The 15,985-nt window shown below is 44.4% G+C and overlaps 1 protein-coding gene across 1 annotated transcript in view; it reads left to right on the forward strand.

Moving 5' to 3' along the window:
* Nucleotides 1-2,179: 2,179 nt before the first annotated feature.
* Nucleotides 2,180-15,985, forward strand: part of LOC143989166 (uncharacterized) — a gene marked incomplete in the record, with an annotated part of 48,586 nt that continues 34,780 nt past the window's right edge. Inside the window, 4 exon segments of the mRNA XM_077489197.1 lie at nt 2,180-2,408; nt 13,969-14,016; nt 14,267-14,393; nt 15,417-15,500. Coding sequence (XP_077345323.1) covers nt 13,969-14,016; nt 14,267-14,393; nt 15,417-15,500 — 259 coding nt within the window.

Raw genomic sequence — 15,985 nt, forward strand, 5'->3', positions numbered from 1 at the left:
AGGTGTCAGCTCTCAGTTTTGGGGTGTAGTAGGGTGTCATGAGGATATGGAGGTGTCAGCTCTCAGTTTTGGGGTGTAGTAGGGTGTCATGAGGATATGGAGGCATCACCTCTCAGTTTTGGGGTGTAGTAGGGTGTCATGGGGATATGGAGGTGTCAGCTCTCAGTTTTGGGGTGTAGTAGGGTGTCATGGGGATATGCAGGTGTCAGCTCTCCGTTTTGGGGTGTAGTAGGGTGTCATGGGGATATGGAGGTGTCACCTCTCAGTTTTGGGGTGTAGTAGGGTGTCATGGGAAATGAGGATATGGAGGTGGCAGCTCTCAGTTTTGGGGTGTAGTAGGGTGTCATGAGGATTTGGAGGTGTCTGCTCAAGTTTTAGGATGTAGTAGGGTGTCATGAGAATATGGAGGTGTCACCTCTCAGTTTTGGGGTGTAGTAGGGTGTCATGAGAATATGGAGGTGTCACCTCTCAGTTTTGGGGTATAGTAGGGTGTCATGAGAATATGGAGGTGTCACCTCTCAGTTTTGGGGTATAGTAGGGTGTCATGAGAATATGGAGGTGTCACCTCTCAGTTTTGGGGTGTAGTGTAGGGTGTCATGAGGATATGGAGTTGTCACCTCTCAGTTTTGGGGTGTAGTAGGGTGCCATGAGAATATGGAGGTGTCACCTCTCCGTTTTGGAGTGTCATGAGGATATGGAGTTGTCCCCTCTCTGTTTTGGGGTGTAGTAGGGTGTCATGAGAATATGGAGGTGTCACCTCTAAGTTTTGGAGTGTCATAAGGATATGGAGGCGTCACCTCTCAGTTTTGGGGTGTAGTAGGGTGTCATGAGGATATGGAGGTGTCTCCTCTCAGTTTTTGGGTGAAATGGAGGTGTCAGCTCTCAGTTTTGGGGTGTAGTAGGGTGTCATGAGGATATGGAGGTGTCAGCTCTCAGGTTTGGGGTGTAGTAGGGTGTCATGGGGATATGGAGGTGTCACCTCTCAGTTTTGGGGTGTAGTAGGGTGTCATTGGAAATGGGGATATGGAGGTGTCAGCTCTCACCTCGCTCCAGTGCTTTAGCCTCCTAAGCAGAAAACATTGGGAAAGCAGCTCATATCTGCTGCGCATGCGCAGTGATAGTCCGCCGGTGTAGTGTCATATTTTGCTGCCTATCACAGAATGCTACGGAAGTGACGTTGCCGCCAAAAATTTTGCACTGCGCATGCGCAATGCGTTCCAAAAGCTTGCACCATGCGTTCCAGAGTATTTCCGACAATGTAGTTCAGTGAAACCGTCAGATAATGTCACGGGAGTGAGGGGAGGTAATCGTGACATTAAAGAGGAGGTCCACCCTAAAGTGGACCTTCCGCTCATTGGAACCATCCCCCCCTCCAGCGCCACAATTGGCACCTTTCAGGGGGGAGGGGGTGCAGGTACCTGTACAGTACAGGTATCTGCACCCACTTCCGGCGTAGATTCTGCAGAAGGTACGTCCCTTTCCGCAGAATCTACGGCCCTTTCCAAAGGTCCCCCACTGCCTGCTGGGAAACACACGGATCCCAGAGACAGCGGGGATCATCCTTATTGCGCAGCGCGACTCGCTTCTCTTACATTATCTGACGGTTTCACTGGTCTGCATTGTCGCAAATTATTTGGAACGCAGCAAAATATGACACTACACCGGTGTAATGTCATATTTTGCTCCCATCACAGAATGCTCCGGAAGTGACGTTGTAGCCAGAAATTTAGCACTGCGCATGCGCGATGCGTTACAAACACTCGCACCATGCGTTCCAAATGATTTGCAACAATGCAGACCAGTGAAACTGTCAGATAATGTCAGAGAAGTGAGGAGATGTAATCCCCTCCCTGAGCCACAGTTACCTGCTCTCTCACCGCCGCTCTCTGTTCTGTCTAAAGTTAATGTCATGATTACCTTCCCTCACTCCCATGACATTATCTGATGGTTTCACTGAACTACATTGTCGGAAATACTCCGGAACGCATGGTGCAAGCATTTGGAACGCATCGTGCATGCACTGGGCGGCAACGTCACTTCCGTAGCATTCTGTGATAGGCAGCAAATATGACACTACACCGGGCAGTTTACTAACGGGCGCTTGGCATTTCGCGCATGCGCAGTGAGGCCGGAGTCGGCACTGCCTCTCGCGGCCATATTTAATCTGGGCGGACTGATCTGGGAGGAGAAAGCGGTGTGTGGGCGGAAGTCGGTCTACCCGTCCCTGCCTTTGCTCTCCTGCCCACTAACACCTGTGCCTTCTGTGCTCGAGCCCAGACTGAGGGACAGAGCGGCGCGGACCGAAGCCACCTCCCCTCCTCTCTGTTTACATCCACAGAGGAGGAGGAGGAGCCTGCGCTCGAGGAACACACACCGCTGTATGTGGAGACTGTCAGCGCTGTTGTGAGGTATGTAAGAGAGGGTAGGGGGGTCTGCAATACTGAGGGGGGGGGGGGGGGGGTCCTGTAATATTGTGGGGGAGTCTGCACTACTGTGGGGGTCCTGCACTGAGGGCGTTGTCTGCAAAGCTGGGGGGGGGGGTCCTGCACTGAGGGGGGTCTGTAATAGGGGGTTTGATTACTAAAGGGGATGTCTGCATTGCTGGGGGGTATCTGTACTGCTGGGGGTCTGCACTGAGGTGGGGGGGGGGGGGTGGTAATCTGTTGTTCAATGGCATTAGTTCATTTTTATTTTTATTTTTTTGTGAAAAAAAACCCCGAAATAAAACCTAATAAACATCCCGCGCACAAGTGTCAGATTTGTATAATAATGTCTAAGTGATTGAGATCCCCCAAATATGAAGATCCCCCTGATGTGTTCATCCCCCCTCCCCCCCCCCCCCCCATCACCTCCAGGAAACCTGTGTGCGTGTGTCAGTTGGTCGTCCCTAGCAACAAGAAATCAGCAGCAGCCAATCAGCTCTCACTGTCTTTATGACATCACAGTGGGACTGAGGATATTAATAGAAAGTGCCACACCATGAATCGTCATTCTGCAGTTGGCATTTGAAGTGAACAGACCTGATTTGAATTTGTCTGGCAAAACAGAGATCTTTACTGTTATTAATAGCGCAGAGCGACTTTGATACAGACCGATAATCTGTATACTTATCTACACTAAATACTAGTGTGATACTTTATATATATATATATATATATACCGATCTAACACACGGTATATACTACTAATATAAATTCTTGCTGTATTCTACCATCTGATAGCAGCAATGGCGGGAAACGCCCAATATAATAGAAGTGGGGGGGGAGCTCCCGAAGAGGAAGATCACAACTGCATTTGGGATACGCCGCCCGGCATTTGGCTGAGTTCAGTCGTAAGCGACTTTGGTGACACGGCGATGGGCCGTTGGCTGAAAACGGTATTTGAAAAGAAAGCTCAGCCTGCCAGCAGACCCGAGCCGAAATTTCAAGACCAAGAAAGGACAAATAACGAACGGAAGGACAGCGTGGTGGAGGTGGCGGAGGAGGCGGTGGAGGAGGCGGTGGAGAGCAGCGAGGACAAAGATGAAAGACCAAAGGAGCTGCAGCACGATCGGTCGTTGGTCGAACGCAATCTGGCCGGGCGGGCATACTTGGATTTTATGAATAATCCAAATCCGTCTCTGACCACGGTCAGGCACTTTGCCCTTTGCCTGAGCCCCGACGACCCGACCTTCGCTCTGCAGCTTCTCCTGAATGAGTTGAAAGTGGAATTAAAGTCTAAATATGAAACGGTCCTCCAAGAGCAGCGGGTGTTGGACGACTTAGACAGAGACATCGCAGCTCTAGTTAAGTTTAATTTAGACCAACGGAATCTGGTCTCCCGATTCAAAAAACTGAAACGTACCAATAAGAAGAAAATGAAGGGGGCCATCGCCAAGCAGAGACAGGAGGCTTGTGAGGCCAGAGAGAAGAGCGCGAGGCTGCAGTCCTATGGGCACCTCTTCTACTATCTGAAGACCAATCCAGTTTACCTGGATAGACTCATGAACCAGATGGTATCCTATGAGGAGATCAAAACATTTACCCAAAGAGTGCTGTTCCCGCTCTATAACCGCGGCGAAACTCCGCTAGAAGAGTACCATTTTGTAAAATTAATGGAATTTTCTCTTCGTAAGGAAGTGGAGGAAAACATTCTTAGCATTGAGAACTTATCGCTTGAAAAATCACTGATTTTAAAGCTAATCAAATATTTTTACACCGAAAAGCAAAAGTACAACAACATAGTCCAGGCACTGACTCCAGGGATACATCAGATACTGAGAATACAAGGCAGAGCCAACAAAATCAAAAGTTTGTACGCCCTGAATACACTTGTACAGGCCACATTCTCGTCTGTGTACGAGATTCCTTATGGGCTGAGATATCTAACAAAAGTCCTACACGAATCTTTGCGGAAAAAGTTTCCAACGGAAGATAAAGATTCACTGTTGGGGTCTGTTGGATATTTCCTCTCCGAGTACCTGCGCACAGCCATAGAGGAAGCAAACCAATATGGCTTCGATGTAGTTGACAAGACAATAGAGAAGAAGAACTTGAGATTTGTGTCTTCAGTCTTTTGCAAGACTATAAAATCTTTCAATCTCGAAAAATGGCACATAATTGGGGTGGAACGCTATATCAAGAGTACCTCCCAAAAGCTCAGGGAATTCTTTAGGCAAGTTCTGGACGCTCCAGATCCGGAGATGGAATTTGGCTTTACCAAGCATGCCGACGCTGTACAGATTGCTGAGATATACGTGGATGCAGAGGACATCATCTATACACATTCTCTGCTTTCTAAACATGAGCCTGTTGTATTTCGCGACCACGGACAGTTGGCAACCACGGACGTTGTGTACCAAGTCTATGAGGATATTGGACCGGTGCCGCTCCTTAAGGATCTTGAGGGCACTTATGGAGCTGTCTATGATGAGACAGGGACAACGGCTAGACTCCCGCTACGTTTATTCAGCAAAGTTTCTCCCCTGGAAGATTTGGATGTTGAAACGGAGATAGCCAAGATTTCAAGCATAAAACTAGCCCTACAACTTATGGCTAAGACACCTGAAAATGAACAAAAGATGATGAAGACAGCCCAAGAAATGGAAGACCAGACTGTAATAGGAAGCAAAACTTCCACCAGTACTGAACATGTACACGAAAAGAAGAAATCCAGTTCAGCGGAAGACCATGATGCTTCAGAGGAATCCCAAGCACAAGATCGCGAAGACCATGATGCTTCAGAGGAATCCCAAGCACAAGATCGCGAAGACCATGATGCTTCAGAGGAATCCCAAGCACAAGATCGCGAAGACCATGATGCTTCAGAGGAATCCCAAGCACAAGATCGCGAAGACCATGATGCTTCAGAGGAATCCGAAGCACAAGATCGCATTAAAAACCAGCGGATTTTACAAGAATCTGGTTACTTCACAGGGGGAGAAAGCGAGCAAGAGTTCATCAACCGACTTCGCGAAGAAATCCGAAACAAAGATGAGCTACGTGACAAAAGACAATCGGAGGTAAAAACCAACCAGCAGGCATTGGAGGATGTCAAGGGGACCTTGGAAAAGCTACAGAACAAGATAGCCGTTTACAAAACGTTTAGGAAAAACTGTATCGAGAACTTGTTTGGTGACGACTCAAGCATTGGAGACGTCCTCTGGGCTGTTTACACTGCCAAAGAGCTATACAAGAGAGGTGTCATAGTGAGAACACACGGGGAATTCAAGGCAATGAAAAGAGAATTCATTTCTATGAAGGCTGTTGGTAAAAACTTGTATGTCCATTCAGACATAGTGTGTGAAAAGATCCCAATTATGAACATATTACATGCTCATCACAGCGAAAAACCAACCATGAAGATTCTCAATTATGACCTCGATGTGGGAATGTTTCTGTTTCTGGTTCTGGTTTGCAGAAAACTTTGCAAAGAAACACTTTCATATGAGCTAGGATTGGGGATTTGAGCTAGGAGGGGGGATTATGGAGGATTTATGCAAGGAGGAGGAGGGATTTGGGTGTGAGAATTTGCGCAGGAAGAGGGATTGGGCTAGGAGGGGTGGGGGGGGGGGGGTTTTGGAGGTGAGGATTTTTTGCAGGGAGAAGTGGATTTTGGGGGGGGGGGCTGGTCTAAGAGAGGGGATTTAAACTGGGGTGGGGAGGGGGCAGATTTGAGAATTGGTACAGGAAGGTGTTGGATTGGGCCAAGAGGGGGGATTTGAGCTAGGAGGGGTGAATATAGAATGTTTGTGCTAGGAGGGGGGATTTGGGGTGAGGATTTGTGCAGGGAGAGGTGGATTTAGTGGGGGGGGGGGCTGGGCCAAGAGAGGGGATTTGAGCAAGGAAATGAAGATAAGAGTTTGTTCTGAAGGGGGGGGGGGGGTTTAGGATCAACTTTAGCCCTTAGGGATGCCCCTGCTGCCCAGCTAGTATATTGAGAGCCACTTTGATCTACCCAAGCCTTTTGGGGTACCCTCTGCCTTTATTTGTTTTTATCTGGACATCAGTTTTTATATAGGTTACAAGTGTTGTATGACCGCTCAATTTGGGCGGCACAGTGGTGTAGTGGTTAGCACTCTCACCTGGCAGCAATAAGGTCACTGGTTCAAATCCCGACCATGACACCATCTGCCTGGAGTTTGCATGTTCTCCCTGTGCCTGCGTGGGTTTCCTCCGGGTACTCCGGTTTCCTCCCACAATCCAAAGATATGCTGGTAGGTTAATCAGATCCTTTCTATAAATTGGCCCTAGCATGTGTGCGTGTTTGTAAGCATGTCAGGACCCCGAGGGAAATCAAGACGCAACTCAACTCCAAGTAACAGTTTCATATTGCAAAAAATGGCCTTGTCAGGAAAGGGGGTAAAACCTTCCAGAGCTGAAGTGGTCAATTTCGTTCTGATTCTGTGTATGCATTGTGTGGATTGTTTTTAAAAAAAATAAAAATTTAAATACAAAATGATGAATTGCATTACTTTTGTGTGTTTCTTCCTTTACACATTACCTAGTAGTTGTGGCCGTGCCATTAAAGAGGTTGTATACCTCGGAAAAAAGAATAACCTGCAAGCTAGTATGCATTATGGGGCAGGGCAGCTTACCCAGGTAGAGACTGGAGTGCTGTAGGGGGGTCTAAGGGGGTCTTCTGTTAAGCTGGTGGAAGAGGAAGCCCAGGCAATAGAGCAAAAGGATGCCCACTGGCTAAACAAAAGCTATTCCATTACAGGAAGCATGGGGGCAGCAAGATCAGAGGGAGAACCTTTAAGGACGACATGCTCAACAGATTTCAACACCGGTACATGGCAGGCAGCCGATTCAAGGTGAGCTGAGATCGGGCACGGTACAAGTCATGCTATGTCTGCGCTCAGGTGATCTTGAATCGTCGGGCCCTGGTAATGCGCATGCGCGGTGTTGGTCGGTGACACAATGCGTGCCAACGTACCGCAACAAATCACTCAAGTGTGAAAGAGCCCTCAACCACTTCAATACCGGGCACTTTCATCCCCTTCCTTCCCAGACCAATGTTCAGCTTTTCACGCTCTCGCACTTTGAATGACAATTACTCATGCTACACTGTACCCAAATGACATTTTTTTTTTTTTTATCATTTTGTTCACACAAATAGAGCTTTCTTTTGATCGTATTTATTCAACACTTTTTTATTTTTTGCAATATAAGCGAAAAAATATTTTGGGGCCAGTTCACACGATAGAAACGTAGGGTTGCCACCTGCCCGGGATTCACCCAGACAGTTCGGGTTTTGAATGATGTGTTCGGATTTCAGTCCACCTGAAACCCGGACACAATATTCAGACAGGAATGTGGCTCAGAACAGGGCCCCATAGGAGGGTGAGGGGGCACTATGCATGCCACATTACTATTCTCTTTGGAGCACCCAAAGGGGTCCCGGGTCTGTTACAATCCTATAGAGCATGGATATGCAATTAGCGGACCTCCAGCTGTTGCAGAACTACAAGTCCCATGAGGCATAGCAAGACTCTGACACCCAGAGGCATGATGGGACTTGTAGTTTTGCAACAGCTGGAGGTCCACTAATTGCATATCCCTGCTATAGTGTATGCTAAAATATATATATCTTTTTTTTTTTTTTTTTTTTTTTTTTGCTGTGCGTCGCTAAAGTGTTCGGGTTTGTCTTGAAGAAAAAGTGTCAACCCTATAGAAACGCAGTCCAGATGCTTTCCTGCATGTGCATTTTTGATGCGTTTTTGATGCAGTCCAGTACTCCCTCCACTGTAAAAAGCATCAAAAACGCACTGGAATGCGCCTAAATGCACCAAAAACGCACTGCAACACACTTGTCCTAATTTAGGGCCAGTTCACACCACATGCAGTCCAGTGCGTTTTTTTCTGCATCACAAACACATGGAAAGTAGGTTTTTCAATGGCACAGTTCACACCAGTGCTTGCAGTTCCAGTGCGTTCCAGTTCCAGAAAAAAAAGTAGAACATGCTGCATTTTTACTTCAGTGGACTGTACTGGAATGCTGTAAAACGCACTGGAACATACCTAAATGCACCAAAAACGCATTGCCACACACTTGTCCTTATTTATGCAGCATTTTTTCTGCACTGGACTGTATCAGAATGCTGTAAAACGCATCAAAAGCACAATGGAATGCACCTAAATGCATCAAAAACGCACTGCAATACACTTGTCCTTATTTAATGCTGCATTTTTTTCTACACTGGACTGTACCGGAAAGCTGTAAAATGCACCGGAACGCACCTAAAGTCACCAAAAACGCACTGCAACACACTTGTCCGGAACGCATCAAAAATGCACCAAAAAGGCATTGCAACGCACTTCTTATTTATGCAGCATTTTTTCTGTACTGGACTGTATCAGAATTCTGTAAAACACATTAAAAACGCAATGGAATGCACATAAATGCATCAAAAATGCACTGCTATACACTTGTCCTTATTTAAGCTGCATTTTTCTGCACTGGACTGTACTGGAATGCTGTAAAACGCATCAAAAATGCACCAAAAAACGCACTACAACACTATTTATTTATGCAGCATTTTTTCTGCACTGGACCATCAGAATGCTGTAAAATGCATCAAAACGCAATGGAATGCACATAAATGCATCAAAAATGCACTGCAATACACTTGTCCTTATTTAATGCTGCATTTTTTTGTACACTGGACTGTACTGGAACGCTGTGAAACACATCAAAAACGCACCTAAATGCACCAAAAACGCACTGCAACACACTTGTCCTTATTAAGGGCCAGTTCACACCAGACGCAGTTCCGGTCAGTTCCGTGCGCTTTTTTTTTTTTTTTTTTTGCACTAAAAATGCATGCACAGTGTTTTCCATGTATTCCAATGGCTCTAGTTCACACCATGCAGTCAAACTGTCCGGAACTGACTGTATTGGTGCAAAAATATGGAACTGCATCTGGCGTGAACTGGCCCTTAAGGTTAAGAAAAAAGGGAAGGGGGGGGGGGGGGGGCTTTTCAGGTGTTTTGCAGGCGCTTCCCATTGATTTCAATGGGAAGGGGCGCTTTAGGAGCCGTGTATTCACCGCTCCAAAAGCACTGCAAAGAAGCTGCTTGAAGGACTTTTTTTGACGCCCTGCCAGTGCAGCGCCTCAGTGTGAAAGCACTTTTACATTAGGATTGCAGTTGTGGCTTCTTTCAAGCACTTTACAGGCGCTTTTTTTTAACGCTAAAGCGCCTGAAAAACACCCCAGTGTGAAAGGGGTCTTATGTACCCCTTCCCAGACTCCCCAACGGAGCCCGGCACTCCCACTGATTGGTTCAAAGACTGATACCTAAAACGTCCAACCAGATCTGGTTCAGGCCTGTCATGTGCACCTCACTGCTCACATGACCAGGCAGAACTTCCAACACAGCCCGGCCAGACTGATGTCAAGGCCAAACTACGTAATTATCCCTCAGAACCCCACTACTGCTCTGAGGCAAAAACGACATTTACATGCGTATGGCAATTTATCCAAAATGTCATCGGCTACATGTACATTTTGATACCAATAATAAACAACCGCGGCCTTTATTATTCCAAGTTCTTGTCTGCTGGTATTTATTTCTTTATTAAATTCTGGTTGACATTCCGGCCCGCGGCCCCATGGCCGGGCCCCCAGGTGGTTTCTGCGATGCTCCGCTAAAGGAGAGCAGGCGTTGAATGTTGCGTTCGTACTGGCTGCATTTGTAGGGCCTCTTGCAGGTGTGAATCTGTCCGTGCACGGTCATAAATGCCACCTCCTGCCTGTCAGCGGAAATGCAATCTGAGCCGTGCACGTGCAGTTCAGACCACATTTACACGCCCGCTCCGTGTGCCCCGGCAATGTGACTCCCATGTGCATGCGCAGGAGTGACGTCAATACGGCTCGGCCATTCAGAAGGAAGACTGGGTTAAGATGTTAAGAGTATGTAATATATAGCACAGTATATAGGGTGCAGTGGTGTACAGCATATACAGCACAGTATATAGGGTGCAGTGGTATAGAGTATGTAATGTATAGTACAGTATATAAGGTGCAGTAGTATATAGAGTATGTAATATATAGAGTGGTATACAGAGTATGTAATATATAGGTGTAATAGTATATAGAGTATGTAATATACAGAGTATGTACACCACTGCACCCTATATACTGTGCTATATATTACATACTCTATATACCTCTGCACCTACATACTGTGCTGTATATTCTGTATACCACTGCATCCTACACTGTGCTGTATATTACATACTCTGTATACTACTGCACCCTATATACTGTGCTATATGTTACATACTCTGTACACCACTGCACCCTATATACTGTGCTATATATTAGAGTATGTAATATATAGCACAGTCTAAAGGGTGCAGTAGTATATAGAGTATGTAACATATAGCACAGTATATAGGGTGCAGTAGTATACAGAGTATGTAATATACAGCACAGTGTAGGATGCAGTGGTATACAGAATATACAGCACAGTATGTAGGTGCAGAGGTATAGAGTACTTAATATTTAGCACAGTAGGGAGGGAGTGTAGGGTGTGCTATTACCGGTGTATGAGGAGGGCTGCTTGTATATCCGGAGAGCGCTGTGTGATACATTCCTCCAATGGGAAGACTCCTCTCCACACCGCAAAAACTGCATCCGAGGGGCACTTATCCACTTCAGACCCCCAGACCGATTGGCTGGCCAAAGACCAGACCACTTTTTGTGATTCGGCACTGCGGCGCTTTAACTGGCAATTGCGCGGTCGTGCGACATTGTACCCAAACAAAATTGGCGTCCTTTTTTTTTTTTTTTTTCTCCCACAAATAGAGCTTTCTTTTGGTGGTATTTGAGCACCTCTGCGGTTTTTATTTTTTGTGCTATAAACAAAAATAGAGCGACAATTTTGAGAAAAAAACGCATTGTTTTACTTTTTGCTATAATAAATATCCCCAAAAAAAAATATATATATATATATATATATATATATATATATATATATATATATATATATATATATATATATATATATATATATATATATATATATATATATATATATATATATATATATATATATAATCTATATCATCTCAATTTTTTTTTCCTCTCACTTTAGACCGATATGTATTCTACATATTTTTGGTAAAAAATGTTTTTTGCAGTAAGCGTTTATTGATTGGTTTGCACAAAAGTTATAGCGTCTACAAAATAGGGGATAGTTTTATGGAATTTTTATATATTTTTTTTCTGGTAATGTCGGCGATCAGTGATACATTATATATATATATATATATATATATATATATATATATATATATATATATATATATATATATATATAGTATGTATTAGTGCTGTAACTAACGATTATTTTCATAATCGATTAGTTGGCCAATTTATTGTTTCGATTAATTGGTTAATAACCCTAAAAAAGGTAATTTTGCTGCGATTTGTATTTTTTACCTATTATTTTCTTATTTGTTGTTGGACAGATTAAAAAAACAAATTGCTGCAAAAAACGCATTATTACATGCTTTTTCTGCAGCTTCTCCATTGAAGTATATTGAACAAAAAAAAAAAAGTCATCATTTTGCGTGAAAAAGTCCTTGTCTTTTCCAAATACACAGCAGCTGAAAAAAATAAATAAAAAAAAATCATGGATGTGAACATGTCCCATAGGAAACCATAATAAGGAAAACACAGAGGTGTGACCCAGGCCTGAGATGTTTAGTAACATAATGGGGTTAAAAAAAACAAAAATTAGAACAAAAAGAGAAAATAATCGCTACTGTAAGGGGTTCATTTTTTCCCTATGGGAGAGGGAAAGTAATATTTACAGTAGCGATTTGCCCTTTTTGTACTATAAAGGGCTAATTGTTTTCTTTTTTAAATTTATTTTTAACCCCATTATGTTACTGGCCGATTAATCAAGTATGAAAATGGTTATGGATTAATTTCATAATCGATTAGTTGTTTCGGCCTATATATATATATATATATATATATATATATATATATATATTCTGCTACATATTTTTGTTAAAATCACAATAGGCGTATCTTGATTGGTTTGCTCAAAAGTTATTGTGTCTACAAAGTAGGGGCTCAGATTTAAGGACTTTTATTATTATTTATTTTTTTGTTTTTGCTGGTAATGGCGTCCTACATTTTTTTTTTTTTTTTATTTTTTTTTTTTATTTTTTTTTTTTTGCGGCGGACAAATCTGACGCCAAATTATACTTTTTGGGGACCAGTGACATTACTACATTGATCAGTGCTATAAAAATGCACTGTCACTGTATAAATCACACTGTCAGGGAAGGGGTTAACACTAGGGGGTGATCAAGGGGTTAAATGTGTTCTAACTATTTTTTTTAAAACGGAGGCTCCAGAGAATAAATTGGTAGATGTTGCATTTTTTTTATTTTTTTTTTACTATTTTATTTTTTTTATGTCTCACAGTATTCACGCAGCGGCTCTTCAAATGCAATTTTTGTGGAATAAGATACTTTAAAAAAAACAAACAAAAAAAACACATGTATTGCACACTAACACAATATAATACCCAAGTGTTTTTTTTTGTAAAAGATGATGTCATGTCACGCTTTAATATTGGGTACGCTCGTGCAGTGGCAACAATGTAGATTTTTACCCATAAGCAGCGCATTGAAAGCCAGGTTGTCCCTTTCGCTGTACACAGGTGGTCTGGTGCTGGAATTACTGCCTGTGATCTGACGTTTGCGGTCATAGCTGTGTGGGGGCGATTGCTGTTTGCGCGTTTACGGGGGTGACACATGCATTCCCCTTTGTGCACAAACACGGGTTGCTTTACTTTTACTTTTTTTTTTTTTTTTTAAATGTATTTATTCTTTTACACTTTTTATTTATTAAATTTTTTTCAGCACTTCAGTTGTTTTCACAGGGAATATAAACATCACCTGTGATAGCGATAGACCCCAAATCTCCCCTCCTGCCTTTTCAAAAAAACATCTGATCGCTCCAAGATCAGTGTGATCAAATGCTTTCCCTTTTCTTTCTTTTTTTTTTTTTTTATGGCGACGTTTACATGGGGGGGGTGGGAGAATCGGAAGTAATGAATGCTCATTGCTTCCCGTTTTTTTTTTTTTTTTTTTTTTTTTTTTTTAGAGGTGATCGGAGCCATTTCTGTCTCTGATTATTACCGCCTATGGTCAGCCGGTGGAAGGGTGGGCTGATCGTTTGGGTCTCCTGGTGGGACGGGAGAGACCCCAAATAAATATATAAAAAATAAATTTAAAAAAAGCTTTGGAAAGGGACAGTACGTCCCCCTCCCACTGCTTACAAAAGCAATCCAGCGGCTAATTAGCCACTAGGATTGCTTTTTAGAAGAGAGCTGACTGCTGGCTCTAAAAAAAAATAATAAAATATAAATATATATATCCACTCAAAGTCCAGCAATGTACTGGTTCAATCCCGCTGGGGTTGAAGTGCTGGGCACAAGAGCTAACACTCAGTCTGTTTTTCAGATGGAGAAGTGTTCGGAGAAGAGGACTTGCGGCTCGTTGTCGGGGACGGTAAGAACTTGTATGATGGGAGCGGTTGGACTTTATGCTGCTATCGAGGGATGGGATTGTAATTATGCAGCTGCTGTCATGGCACATCCTTGGTCGTGGCACATCCTTGGTCATGGCAATCGTCATCCGATGGTTCTCATCTCTTTATAGAGAGCAGGGAATTGTAGGCTCTTGTTTATTTTCTGTACCCGATTTCCCTGATTCTCCTGATTTTAATGGACCCCTCTGTCTGTCCTTCCCTCCCACACAGGTGACGGTCACCTTCCACGATGTGGCCGCCTGCTTCGAGGAAGAGGACTGGGAGCTTATGGAGCAATGGCAGCAGGATCTGTACCGGGACGCCATGAAGGAGATTCACTCTGCTTTGCACAATCTGGGTGCGTGAGGGCACGAGGGCATGGGATGGTGGGGGGTGGGAAATGTAGAGGAGGGAGAATACAACCTCACACCGTGCAATGGTGTCTGAAGAGCATTTGGCAGACAGTGGAGAGGTATTTCATCACCTGCTTGCCATCTGCTTGAACCCCTTGGACTCTGTAAATGCATTGTTATGCTACGCCCACTGAAAGCGATGGGGGGGTGGGGGTATACCTTCTGTTGCAAAATGGATATTTGCCAGCACACCGCGGATTGAGGCAAAGTAGCGGCCAAGCGGATAGTTTATTGCATGATCACAACACAAGGAGAGTGCAACATTTCGGAGTCACGCAGGACCCCTTCGTCAGGCATGTGATCATCGCGTGCCTGACAAAGGGGGTCCCGCGTGCAACCCGAAAAACATTGGTGATGTCAGTATCATGTGATCTGGCTAGCTCTGAGGACAAGAAACTGTTTTCTCTCCAGCATAAAAGACACAACTGAGCACGTGCAGGTTGGCTATTGCCTGTGTGCAGACACAACTGAGCACGTGCACGTTGGCTGGCTTTCCCCAGATAGACATTGCAGGGAGGAGGAAGAGGATCTATGCATACAGGATCAAACAGCCTTTTTTTACACAATGTAGAGGATTAACCCCTTAAGTTCCATAGTGAGTATAACAAGCATGCTATGACATATATACAGACCGACTTTACTGTCGTGGGTTTAGTAATACTTTCATGGCTGTGTTTTGAGTTATTTTGAGGGGACAGTGAATTGACACCATTATACAAGTTGTACACTCACTACTTTACATTGTAGCAAAGTGTCATTTCTTCAGTGTTGTCACATGAACAGATATAATAAAATATTTACAAAAATGTGAGGGGTGTACTTGCTTTTGTCAGATCCTGTAGATTGTCCCCCCCCCCAGGTGTGGGGTGGTTATGGCTGCTGGAGAGTTAGTGCGCAATCATTGCATTGTGAACTCTGACACCCCCCCACTGTCTTCAGTCACTTAAATCCCTCTTCTGTGTCCCCAGGGTACCGGATCCTCAACCCAGATCTCCTGGTGAAGATCGAGAAATCCAGAGAACGTTTCCGGAACAACCACAGCCAGTCAACAAGTGAGCTCTGCCCCCCCCCCCCCCTCACTGTGAGATAGTTCTGTGTTTTGGTCAGTCCTTCCACTTTCTTTCACCAGCTTGTGTTTTTTAAAGAGCTAGTTCTCCTCCCCCCCACAAAGAAAATTGTGTTCACACACAGGAAGTCGGTGATCTTCTGCATAGTCTAGGACTGTATATGGAGATGGACACTATCTGTCTCTTTGTGTCCCTTTTACTGATACTGGCTTAGGCCCCTTTCACACTGGTGTGGGAGCGGCATCGGCGGTAAAACTGAGCTATTTTTAGCGCCACTGTCGTTTTTAGCGGCAGTATTCAGCCGCTAGTGGCCGAAAAAGGGTTATAACCACCTGCAAATAGCCGCTGCAGCAGCGCTTTGCCGGCGGTATAGCCGCGCTGCCCCATTGATTTTAATGGGCAGGAGTGGTGAAGGAGGGGTGTATACACCCCTCCTTCACCGCTCCAAAGATGCAGCTTGCAGGAGTGTT

Source organism: Lithobates pipiens, unplaced genomic scaffold, assembly GCF_037356315.1.
Source record: "Lithobates pipiens isolate NorthernLeopardFrog02 unplaced genomic scaffold, aLitPip1_a1.2 Scaffold_18, whole genome shotgun sequence".
In the NCBI taxonomy this organism is placed as follows: domain Eukaryota; kingdom Metazoa; phylum Chordata; class Amphibia; order Anura; family Ranidae; genus Lithobates; species Lithobates pipiens.